The 12,757-nt window shown below is 40.4% G+C and overlaps 1 protein-coding gene across 1 annotated transcript in view; it reads left to right on the top strand.

Annotated features, from left to right (window-relative positions):
- Window positions 1-12,757, top strand: part of EML6 (EMAP like 6) — a 540,560-nt gene that overhangs the window by 364,726 nt on the left and 163,077 nt on the right. Inside the window, exons 26-27 of the mRNA XM_053712691.1 lie at window positions 9,282-9,483; window positions 10,343-10,469. Coding sequence (XP_053568666.1) covers window positions 9,282-9,483; window positions 10,343-10,469 — 329 coding nt within the window. The remainder of the gene's footprint in view (window positions 1-9,281; window positions 9,484-10,342; window positions 10,470-12,757) is intronic.

Here is a 12,757-nt window from a genome sequence, read left to right as displayed (position 1 = left end):
CAGACTGGACTGGGTACACATCACAGGACCCTGCAACATGCTCAGCCCTGGGTGCTTACTGGCACTCACAGGAAGCTGTGCTGTCCTCAGAGTCACAGGCAGTTAACACCAGACAGGCCTGGGTGCAAGGCCCATAGGAAAAATTACAAAACAAATTACCCTTTTAAAAACTGGGTCCCTAAAACAGCTTGCATTGTGTAGCTGTTTTAGGGACCCAGGTTTTGAAAGGGACCTTGTAGAGGTACCTGGGCTTGACCCATTTGGCCACATGTGGTAACTAAGCCTTCCATTTTTGTTTTTAATCTTAGCTGGGAGCTTCTAAGTGAGTGCTGGACTTTCTCTGTGTGTTATATTAATTTGTTTTGTAATTTTCCCAATGGGCCCTGCACCCAGGCCTGTCTGGGGTTAACTGCCTGTGACTCTGGGGACAGCACAGCTTCCTATGAGTGCCAGTGAGCACCCAGGGTTGCAGGGTCATGGGATGTGTACCCAGTCCAGTCTGAGAGTGCAGTCCCCTTCTGTGTTTTGTATAAATATATATTTCTCTTGTTAGGTGTATCCAGTCCATGGATCATCCATTACTTGTGGGATATTCTCCTTCCCAACAGGAAGTTGCAAGAGGATCACCCACAGCAGAGCTGCTATATAGCTCCTCCCCTAACTGCCATAGCCAGTCATTCTCTTGCAAGCTCTCAACATAGCTGGAGGTAGTAAGAGGAAAGTGGTAAAATATAGTTAGTTTTTTCTTCAATCAAAAGTTTATTATTTTTAAATGGTACCGGAGTGTACTATTTTATCTCAGGCAGCATTTAGAAGAAGAATCTGCCTGCGTTTTTCTATGATCTTAGCAGAAGTAACTAAGATCCACTGCTATTCTCACATATGTCTGAGGAGTGAGGTAACTTCAGAGGGAGAATGGCGTGCAGGGTATCCTGCAATAAGGTATGTGCAGTTAAGTTTTTCTAGGGATGGAATTTGCTAGAAAATGCTGCTGATACCGGATTAATGTAAGTTAAAGCCTAAATACAGTGATTTAATAGCGACTAGTATCAGGCTTGCTATCAGAGGTATATACTCTGATTAATGTGCTAATCAAACAAACTGGAAACAAGTGAAGGGTGCACAGGCTTATGTAATCACCCTAGATATATACAAAACACGGAAGGGGACTGCACTCTCAGACTGGACTGGGTACACATCACAGGACCCTGCAACATGCTCAGCCCTGGGTGCTTACTGGCACTCACAGGAAGCTGTGCTGTCCTCAGAGTCACAGGCAGTTAACACCAGACAGGCCTGGGTGCAAGGCCCATAGGAAAAATTACAAAACAAATTACCCTTTTAAAAACTGGGTCCCTAAAACAGCTTGCATTGTGTAGCTGTTTTAGGGACCCAGGTTTTGAAAGGGACCTTGTAGAGGTACCTGGGCTTGATCCATTTGGCCACATGTGGTAACTAAGCCTTCCATTTTTGTTTTTAATCTTAGCTGGGAGCTTGTAAGTGAGTGCTGGACTTTCTCTGTGTGTTATATTAATTTGTTTTGTAATTTTCCCAATGGGCCCTGCACCCAGGCCTGTCTGGGGTTAACTGCCTGTGACTCTGGGGACAGCACAGCTTCCTATGAGTGCCAGTGAGCACCCAGGGTTGCAGAGTCATGGGATGTGTACCCAGTCCAGTCTGAGAGTGCAGTCCCCTTCTGTGTTTTGTATAAATATATATTTCTCTTGTTAGGTGTATCCAGTCCACGGATCATCCATTACTTGTGGGATATTCTCCTTCCCAACAGGAAGTTGCAAGAGGATCACCCACAGCAGAGCTGCTATATAGCTCCTCCCCTAACTGCCATAGCCAGTCATTCTCTTGCAAGCTCTCAACATAGCTGGAGGTAGTAAGAGGAAAGTGGTAAAATATAGTTAGTTTTTTCTTCAATCAAAAGTTTATTATTTTTAAATGGTACCGGAGTGTACTATTTTATCTCAGGCAGCATTTAGAAGAAGAATCTGCCTGCATTTTTCTATGATCTTAGCAGAAGTAACTAAGATCCACTGCTATTCTCACATATGTCTGAGGAGTGAGGTAACTTCAGAGGGAGAATGGCGTGCAGGGTATCCTGCAATAAGGTATGTGCAGTTAAGTTTTTCTAGGGATGGAATTTGCTAGAAAATGCTGCTGATACCGGATTAATGTAAGTTAAAGCCTAAATACAGTGATTTAATAGCGACTAGTATCAGGCTTGCTATCAGAGGTATATACTCTGATTAATGTGCAATATAAAACGTTTGCTGGCATGTTTAATCGTTTTTATATATGCTTTGGTGATAAAACTTATTGGGGCCTAGTTTTTTTCCACATGGCTGGCTTTATTTTTGCATAGAAACAGTTTCCTGAGGCTTTCCACTGTTATAGTATAAAAGTTACAGTTGGTGCAGTTAAAATTACAAACTGTGACATTTAGCTTCCCTCAGCAGTCCCCTGCATGCTATAGGACATCTCTGAAGGGCTCAAAAGGCTTCAAAAGTAGGAGCTGTGGCAGTTGTTATGACTGTTTAAAAAACATATTTTTCGTTTTGTTAATCTGTTTTTTGTATTAAGGGGTTAATCATCCATTTGCAAGTGGGTGCAATGCTCTGCTAACTTGTTACATACACTGTAAAAATTTTGTTAGTTTAACTGCCCTTTTTCACTGTTATTTCAAATTTTGGCAAAATTTGTTTCTCTTAAAGGCACAGTAACATTTTTTTATATTGCTTGTTAACTTGATATAAAGTGTTTTCCAAGCTTGCTAGTCTCATTGCTAGTGTGTATAAACATGTCTGACATAGAGGAAACTCCTTGTTCATTATGTTTAAAAGCCATGGTGGAACCCCATAGGAGAATGTGTACTAAATGTATTGATTTCACTTTAAACAATAGAGATCAGCTGTTATCTTTAAAAGAATTATCACCAGAGGATTCTGACGAGGGGGAAGTTATGCCGACTAACTCTCCCCATGTGTCGGACCCTTTGACTCCCGCTCAAGGGACTCACGCTAAAATGGCGCCAAGTACATCAAAGACGCCCATAGCGATTACTTTGCAGGACATGGCGGCAATCATGGATAATACCCTGTCAGCGGTATTAGCCAGACTGCCTGAATTCAGAGGAAAGCGCGATAGCTCTGGGGTTAGACGTAATACAGAGCGCGCAGATGTTTTAAGGCCCATGTCTGATACTGCGTCACAATATGCAGAAGCTGAGGAAGAGCTTCAGTCTGTGGGTGACGTCTCTGACTCGGGGAAACCTGATTCAGATATGTCTACTTTTAAATTTAAGCTTGAGAACCTCCGGGTGTTGCTTGGAGAGGTTTTAGCTGCTCTGAATGACTGTGACACAATTGCAGTGCCAGAGAAATTGTGTAGACTGGATAAATACTACCCGGTGCCGGTATGTACTGACGTTTTTTCCAATACCTAAAAGGTTTACAGAAATTATTACTAAGGAGTGGGACAGACCCGGTGTGCCGTTTTCCCCCCCTCCTATTTTTAGAATTTTTTTTCCAATAGACGCCACCACATGGGACTTATGGCAGACGGTCCCTAAGGTGGAGGGAGCAGTTTCTACTTTAGCAAAGCGTACCACTATCCCTGTCGAGGACAGTTGTGATTTTTCAGATCCAATGGATAAAAAATTAGAAGGTTACCTTAAGAAAATGTTTATTCAACAAGGTTTTATCCTGCAGCCCCTTGCATGCATTGCTCCTGTCGCTGCTGCTGCGGCGTTCTGGTTTGAGTCTCTGGAAGAGGCCTTTCAGACAGCTACTCCATTGACTGAAATACTTGACAAGCTTAGAACACTTAAGATAGCTAATTCTTTTGTTTCTGATGCCATTGTTCATTTGACTAAACTAACGGCTAAGAATTCTGGATTCGCCATCCAAGCGCGTAGGGCGCTATGGCTTAAATCTTGGTCAGCTGACGTGACTTCAAAGTCTAAATTACTTAACATTCCCTTCAAGGGGCAGACCCTATTAGGGCCTGGTTTGAGGGAAATTATTGCTGACATTACTGGAGGTAAGTGTCATACCCTTCCTCAGGACAGGGCCAAATCAAGGGCCAAACAGTCTAATTTTCGTGCCTTTCGAAACTTTAAGGCAGGTGCAGCATCAACTTCCTCTGCTACAAAACAAGAGGGAACTTTTGCGCAATCCAAGCCGGCCTGGAAATCTAACCAGGCCTGGAGCAAAGGCAAGCAGGCCAGAAAGCATGCTGCTGCCTCTAAGACAGCATGAAGGAACGGCCCCCTATCCGGGCAACGGATCTAGTAGGGGGCAGACTTTCTCTCTTCGCCCAGGCGTGGGCAAGAGATGTAGAGGATCCCTGGGCGTTGGAGATCATATCTCAGGGATATCTTCTGGACTTCAAAGCTTCCCCCCCACAAGGGAGATTTCACCTTTCGAGATTATCTGTAAACCAGATAAAGAAAGAGGCATTCTTACGCTGTGTGCAAGACCTCCTAATAATGGGAGTGATCCATCCAGTTCCACAGATGGAACAAGGACAGGGATTTTATTCAAATCTGTTTGTGGTTCCCAAAAAAGAGGGAACCTTCAGACCAATTTTGGATCTAAAGATCTTAAACAAATTCCTCAGAGTTCCATCGTTCAAAATGGAAACTATTCGGACAATCCTACCTATGATCCAGGAGGGTCAGTACATGACCACAGTGGATTTGAAGGATGCTTACCTTCAGATACCGATTCACAAAGATCATCATCGGTTCCTAAGGTTTGCCTTTCTAGACAGGCATTACCAGTTTGTGGCTCTTCCCTTCGGGTTAGCTACAGCCCCAAGAATTTTTACAAAGGTTCTGGGGTCTCTTCTGGCGGTCCTAAGACCACGGGGCATAGCAGTGGCCCCTTATCTAGACGACATCCTGATACAGGCGTCAAACCTCCAAATTGCCAAATCTCATACGGACATAGTGTTGGCATTTCTGAGGTCGCATGGGTGGAAAGTGAACGAGGCAAAGAGTTCTCTATCACCCCTCACAAGGGTTTCCTTCCTAGGAACTCTGATAGATTCTGTAGAAATTAAAATTTACCTGATGGAGTCCAGGTTATCAAAGCTTCTAAATTCCTGCCGTGTTCTTCATTACATTCCGCGCCCTTCGGTGGCTCAGTGCATAGAAGTGATCGGCTTAATGGTAGCGGCGATGGACATAGTGCCATTTGCGTGCCTACATCTCAGACCGCTGCAATTATGCATGCTCAGTCAGTGGAATGGGGATTACACAGATTTGTCCCCTCTGCTAAATCTGGATCAAGAGACCAGAGATTCTCTTCTCTGGTGGCTATCTCGGGTCCATCTGTCCAAAGGTATGACCTTTCACAGGCCAGATTGGACAATTGTAACAACAGATGCCAGCCTTCTAGGTTGGGGTGCAGTCTGGAATTCCCTGAAGGCTCAGGGATCGTGGACTCAGGAGGAGAAACTTCTCCCAATAAATATTCTGGAGTTAAGAGCAATATTCAATGCTCTTCTAGCTTGGCCTCAGTTAGCAACCCTGAGGTTCATCAGATTTCAGTCGGACAACATCACGACTGTGGCTTACATCAACCATCAAGGGGGGCCCAGGAGCTCCCTAGCGATGTTAGAAGTCTCCAAGATAATTCGCTGGGCAGAGACTCACTCTTGCCATCCATCAGCGATCCATATCCCAGGTGTAGAGAACTGGGAGGCGGATTTTCTAAGTCGTCAGACTTTTCATTCGGGGGAGTGGGAACTCCATCCGGAGGTGTTTGCTCAATTGGTTCATCGTTGGGGCACACCAGAATTGAATCTCATGGCGTCTCGCCAGAACGCCAAGCTTCCTTGTTACGGATCCAGGTCCAGGGACCCAGAAGCGACGCTGATAGATGCTCTAGCAGCACCGTGGTTCTTCAACCTGGCTTATGTGTTTCCACCGTTTCCTCTGCTCCCTCGACTGATTGCCAAAATCAAACAGGAGAGAGCATCGGTGATCTTGATCGCGCCTGCGTGGCCACGCAGGACCTGGTATGCAGACCTGGTGGACATGTCATCCTTTCCACCTTGGCCTCTGCCTCTGAGACAAGACCTTCTACTACAAGGTCCTTTCAATCATCCAAATCTAATTTCTCTGAGACTGACTGCCTGGAGATTGAACGCTTGATTTTATCAAGGCGTGGCTTCTCCGAGTCAGTCATTGATACCTTAATACAGGCAAGAAAGCCTGTAACCAGGAAAATCTACCATAAGATATGGCGCAAATATCTTCATTGGTGTGAATCCAAGAATTACTCATGGAGTAAGGTTAGGATTCCTAGGATATTGTTCTTTCTCCAAGAGGGTTTGGATAAAGGATTATCAGCTAGTTCTTTAAAGGGACAGATTTCTGCTCTGTCTATCCTTTTGCACAAGCGTCTGGCAGAGGTTCCAGACGTCCAGGCATTTTGTCAGGCTTTGGTTAGAATTAAGCCTGTGTTTAAACCTGTTGCTCCTCCATGGAGCTTAAACTTGGTTCTTAAGGTTCTTCAAGGAGTTCCGTTTGAACCCCTTCATTCCATTGATATCAAACTTTTATCTTGGAAAGTTCTGTTTTTGATGGCTATTTCCTCGGCTTGTAGAGTCTCTGAGTTATCAGCTTTACAATGTGATTCTCCTTATCTGATTTTCCATACAGATAAAGTAGTTCTGCGTACAAAACCTGGGTTTTTACCTAAGGTAGTTTCCAACAAGAATATCAATCAAGAGATTGTTGTTCCATCATTGTGTCCTAATCCTTCTTCAAAGAAGGAACGTCTTTTACATAATTTGGACGTAGTCCGTGCTTTAAAGTTTTACTTACAAGCGACTAAAGATTTTCGTCAAACATCTTCCCTGTTTGTTGTTTACTCTGGACAGAGGAGAGGTCAAAAGGCTTCGGCAACCTCTCTTTCTTTTTGGCTTCGGAGCGTAATACGCTTAGCCTATGAGACTGCTGGACAGCAGCCCCCTGAAAGGATTACATCTCATTCTACTAGAGCTGTGGCTTCCACCTGGGCCTTTAAAAATGAGGCTTCTGTTGAACAGATTCGCAAAGTGGCGACTTGGTCTTTGCTTCATACCTTTTCAAAATTTTACAAATTTGATACTTTTGCTTCTTCGGAGGCTATTTTTGGGAGAAAGGTTCTACAGGCAGTGGTCCCTTCTGTTTAAGTACCTGCCTTGTCCCTCCCTTCATCCGTGTACTTTAGCTTTGGTATTGGTATCCCACAAGTAATGGATGATCCGTGGACTGGATACACCTAACAAGAGAAAACATAATTTATGCTTACCTGATAAATTTATTTCTCTTGTGGTGTATCCAGTCCACGGCCCGCCCTGTCCTTTTAAGGCAGGTCTAAATTTTAAACTACAGTCACCACTGCACCCTATGGTTTCTCCTTTCTCGGCTAGTTTCGGTTGAATGACTGGCTATGGCAGTTAGGGGAGGAGCTATATAGCAGCTCTGCTGTGGGTGATCCTCTTGCAACTTCCTGTTGGGAAGGAGAATATCCCACAAGTAATGGATGATCCGTGGACTGGATACACCACAAGAGAAATAAATTTATCAGGTAAGCATAAATTATGTTATATATATATGTAAATACATTTTAAAAATAAATAGAACATTTGAAGAACATTGGAATGCAAAATATTCATAACTACCTTCTGCTTTAGTACTGTTGGTCTAAGACACTATTAGATTAACTCGCGAGTGATAAGTGTTAGGCTTTTATTAAACAGCATGCTCCATTAAAGTCTATAGGGAGAAGTTAACGCAGTCCCAATGTCCTGAGGTTAGCATGCATCGGACTTCGCTCGCATGCTAACTTTCAGCTTGTGTGTATTTTGGGCCATTTACACTGTGCATATAGTCAAGATGCACAGGTAGGCCATTAAAGTATATAAGTATAAGAAAACAGAAGACATCATGCTGGCCTTAAGTACAAATCTTATTGATGGTTGCTACTATGTGTGAGGAAGTGGCTGACTTATGGTGTTACCACTATGGACCTTAATTAGTATTTTGTTTTGCATAATTAACATCCAAACCTACAGACAGCAATCCTGGGCTGGCCATTGGGCAAACGCAGTCCCAATGTCCTGAGGTTAGCATGCATCGGACTTCGCTCGCATGCTAACTTTCAGCTTGTGTGTATTTTGGGCCATTTACACTGTGCATATAGTCAAGATGCACAGGTAGGCCATTAAAGTATATAAGTATAAGAAAACAGAAGACATCATGCTGGCCTTAAGTACAAATCTTATTGATGGTTGCTACTATGTGTGAGGAAGTGGCTGACTTATGGTGTTACCACTATGGACCTTAATTAGTATTTTGTTTTGCATAATTAACATCCAAACCTACAGACAGCAATCCTGGGCTGGCCATTGGGCAAACTGGGTTAATGCCAATTGGGCTATTTTGGTATATTGAACCCCCCACCCTTTCATTAATACTGCCATAACTAGGAATCATGCACAGCTGCACTACACAGAGCATGATACCAAGCTGTACGATTCCTGGTTGCAGGTCTCTTCTAAATCATCTCTCTGCACTCTTGTCTAGAGTAGGGTTCACATAAGTGCTCTGTCTTTGTTCCCTCCTCCTGTTACTGTGGCCCATACAGGGCTCGTGTTCCTTATTGCTTGGGCAGCGACTGCCTCCCCTCACACACAGAAAATTGTAAAATGTTAGTCTACATTAACTGATTTAATAGAGCAGTTATGCTTTAAATTTTCATACATTTTGTGTATGCATAATACATGTAATCTGTGCATACGTAACAATATATTTATGTGCACACGTAAACACACACACATTTACAGTATATGTAATACAACTTGCAGTAAGTCATATGTATGACAGTGGTAGATTTGCTGAACCTCATAATTTGTTTGCTGATATATACGTGGGTATAATTGTGTTTCTAATATTGTTTTTTTTTCTGGCTATAAAAAATATTGTTTGTGTATGTACGCAGAGAGATGAGGTGTGGAAAGAGGGCATTATACATAGAGGTATATTCATTAACCATTTATACTAATCAGCATTATTCGGTGCATTGTGCTTATCATCAGTGTATTGACCCTTTTCACAATTATCCTTCATGTCTCTTTTTATTCTTTCATTAATATATTTAAGTTAGGGTTAATCATTTTCCACTGAAAATAATCATATTGATAAAACATTTACAATATGATCAGAGTTTAGGACAAATGGTGCAAACTCATATTCAACAAATAAATATATATATTAGGGTCGTGATGCAAGATTCAAGAAGTATATTGGACACAGTGCCCATGTAACCAACGTTCGATGGTTGTACGATGATTCTACCCTGCTGACTGTAGGTGGTGCTGATACAGCTTTAATGATCTGGACTCGGGAGGCATTTAGCAATCTAGAAAATAAACCTGTTGACAGTGAAGAGTCAGACACAGATGCTGAAGAAGATGGAGGTAAGCACCAAGATTTACATAAGCCCCGATTTAAAGACCCCTGGGAGGTTGCCGAGGGGCCACATTTTAAAGGCAAAATCATGTTTATAATTCTTTGAGCTAGCTTTTCTATGGTTTCCTTAGTAGGAGTTCCAATACGTGATCTCGTAAATCAATCAAGAACTGCTAGCAACAAGCTCAGAGAGGCTGGAGTATATATACCATACTCAGTAAGCTGCAGTTTACCTGACCTTGCTACAAGCTTCACTTATGTTTTTCTTTAAAGAAACACTGAACCCAAATTTTTTCTTTTGTGATTCAGATAGAGCATGCAATTTTAAGCAACTTTCTAATTTACTCCTATTATCAATTTTTCTTCGTTCTCTTGCTATCTTTATTTGAAAAAGAAGACAGCTAAGCTTTTTTTTAGGTTCAGAACTCTGGACAGCACTTTTTAATTGGTGGATGAATGTATCCACCAATCAGTAAGAACAACCCAGGTTGTTCGCCAAAAATGGGCCAGCATCTAAACTTACATTGTTGCATTTAAAATAAAGATACCATGAGAATGAAGAAAATTTGATAATAGGAGTAAATTTCACGCTCTATCTGAATCACAAAAGAAACCATTTGGGTTCAGTGTCCCTTTAAGCGATAACAATTTTTAAGCTGAAAATTCTGTTTATATATTTTTACAAAATGTTGCAAATATTAATTTATATTGTATTTAAAGAATCTTTTTTGCGTAACTGAGAACTACCTTGCTAAACCGATAAAGAGATTAATGCTTATGACCAGCCACACTTTACAGTGAAAAGATGAATTAGAATTGTGCCATTATGGGAAGATAAAATGAGCTGTCTTATTTTTGTGTATTCAGGTTATGACAGCGATGTTGCAAGAGAGAAAGCTATTGATTATACCACTAAGATCTACGCAGTGAGCATTAGAGAAATGGAAGGGACAAAACCACATCAGCAATTAAAAGAGGCTTCTGTGGAGGAAAGGTACATTATTCATCTGCAATCTGCCTGATTTAAGTGCTTCTTTACATTGGTAAAGATAGCTGCAGTGAATTCCTTAGGCTAAATTTAAAAACGTAAAATGTTTGTTATCTTCAGATTACAGATACATTGTAGCTTTTGCTTTTTAATTCATTTCTCTAACATATTAACACACTTAAAACTGAATCACTATCAGTAGATAATTTGCCTAAAATAGCATTTAAATGTTTTTGTTTGTGAGCCAAATCTATTCCAGTCACTACTGCCTGACTAATTTAAACTTCATCTAATCAAACTAAAATGAAGTACTTGTATGTTTGTAACTTGTATGGTAGAATACACTTTATTTGAGCTTGTTCTTAAAACATATTGGAGTAGATTACAAGTGGAGTGCAAGTAAAACACATGAAAAACACATAAAATAAAATATTTCACTTATATTTATACGTATTAAATGAAAACTAAAGGTGTATTATTGAAAAAAAGGGATATAGTATGTGGTACAAGGTGCTTGACTGGGAAGGATGTATGTGTTTATGTTTGTATATGTATGTATGTGTGTGGTGTTTTTAAAGGGACAGCCAAGTCATGATTCAAATAGGGCATACAATTTCAATTTTAAACAACTTTCCAATTTACTTTTATCATCAAATTTGCTTTGTTCTATTGACACTCTTTGTTGAAAGCTATATCAAGGTAAACTGATTTCTAAGCTGTTGAAGGCCATCTCTTTTAACAGTTTTTCACAGTTAGACAGTCCTAGTTCATGTGTGTCATATAAATTACAGCGTGTTCACTCCCGTTATTTATGAGTCAGCACTGATTAGCTAAAATGCAAGTCTGTCAAAAGAACTAAGATAAGGGGGCAGGCTGCAGAGGCTTAGATACAATGTAATCACAGATGTAAAAAGTATATTAATATAACAGTGTTGGTTATGCACTGGGGAAGGGGTAATAAAGGGATTATCTATTGTTTTAAACAATAACAATTTTGAAGTATACTGTCCCTTTAACGTATATATTTAAATTACAAAATCAAAGTTTAAAAGAAAGTAAATAACTCCACTATTTGAGTGGTGGTTTAGTGCACTTTTGGCTTAAAGCATCAGTGATACAACATGAGTTTTTCAGCACTCCCGCTTAGAAGCTCATTATGTAAGGAATATAGCGCACGTTCACTATCTGACATCCAATCTTAGGCTGCCCTAGACATTCGCCCGAATGATACAATATTACTTTTCAGTTATAATATGAGCACAAAAATAAAAGCTCTCGATTTAACTCTAGCGATGCTAACGCACAATGGCGCTGATATTTATGCACTCTTCTTGTAATCTAGGCCAATATATTTTGAATGTAACAGAAACATTACAGAATATCCCACTACAGGTGTTGGTATAATAGATATTGTAAACTCAAAAGTTAAAGGACCATTAAATGCATTAAGATTGAAATATAAAATGTTTAATTATGTGTAGTAAAAAAAACTTTGGAATATGCTCTTTTTTTTTATTCCCATTTCCTGCAAATTGTGGGATTTACCATTCCCCTGAGTTTCTTTGAAGTAATGGACCCTACCATGTGGAGTCTTTGGTTTCCCTTATCTAATCTCTTCTGTTGAGGACACTTAGGGACAGATAAAGCAAACAGTTGCTGTGTGGAATCCTGGTCAATAGTTTAACATTGGTTTGTTCCACACAGGCATTTTGTGCACATTGTATCTGTCCCTAGTTGTCCTCAAAAGAAGAGAATACGAAAGCGAAGCCTGAGTTTAACCTAGTGGCAACCTTTACAATAACTAAAGTACTTTATAGAAACTAAAACTTTAATTTCTTCAATATTTAAACGACTAATATATTTTTGAAATATACATTTTGATATTATTCTTAGGCTTTGAATGTTTCATTATATTTAAATGTATGTGTGGCTTAAAATTCCCAATATCCTAAACTTTTTACCCTCTCAAAGTGCTCTGATAGCAATAAACACTGTATAATCCTGTTTATGGAGTCTCTGTAAGAAATCAGCTTGAACCTTACATTTGTCTATACAGATAAAAATAAGTAGCAGCCAATCAAATGCCATGAAAAGAGATATGCAACAACTGAGATTTACATGAAATCAAACCCTTAGGCTACATATTATAAGCATATTATTCTCAGTCAGTTCACTACTATAACTTTATTAACATACAAATCATGGATTTTTTTTAGTGTGTTGTGGAACTTTTTATAACTTACCCAGCAAATAGTTCACAGTATTTATTACAGCCACAGGTCACAGTGTATAAG

Source organism: Bombina bombina, chromosome 4, assembly GCF_027579735.1.
Source record: "Bombina bombina isolate aBomBom1 chromosome 4, aBomBom1.pri, whole genome shotgun sequence".
Lineage (NCBI taxonomy): Eukaryota > Metazoa > Chordata > Amphibia > Anura > Bombinatoridae > Bombina > Bombina bombina.
The sequence above is the reverse complement of the archived record's forward strand: the minus strand, read 5'-3'. Positions and strand labels throughout refer to the sequence as shown.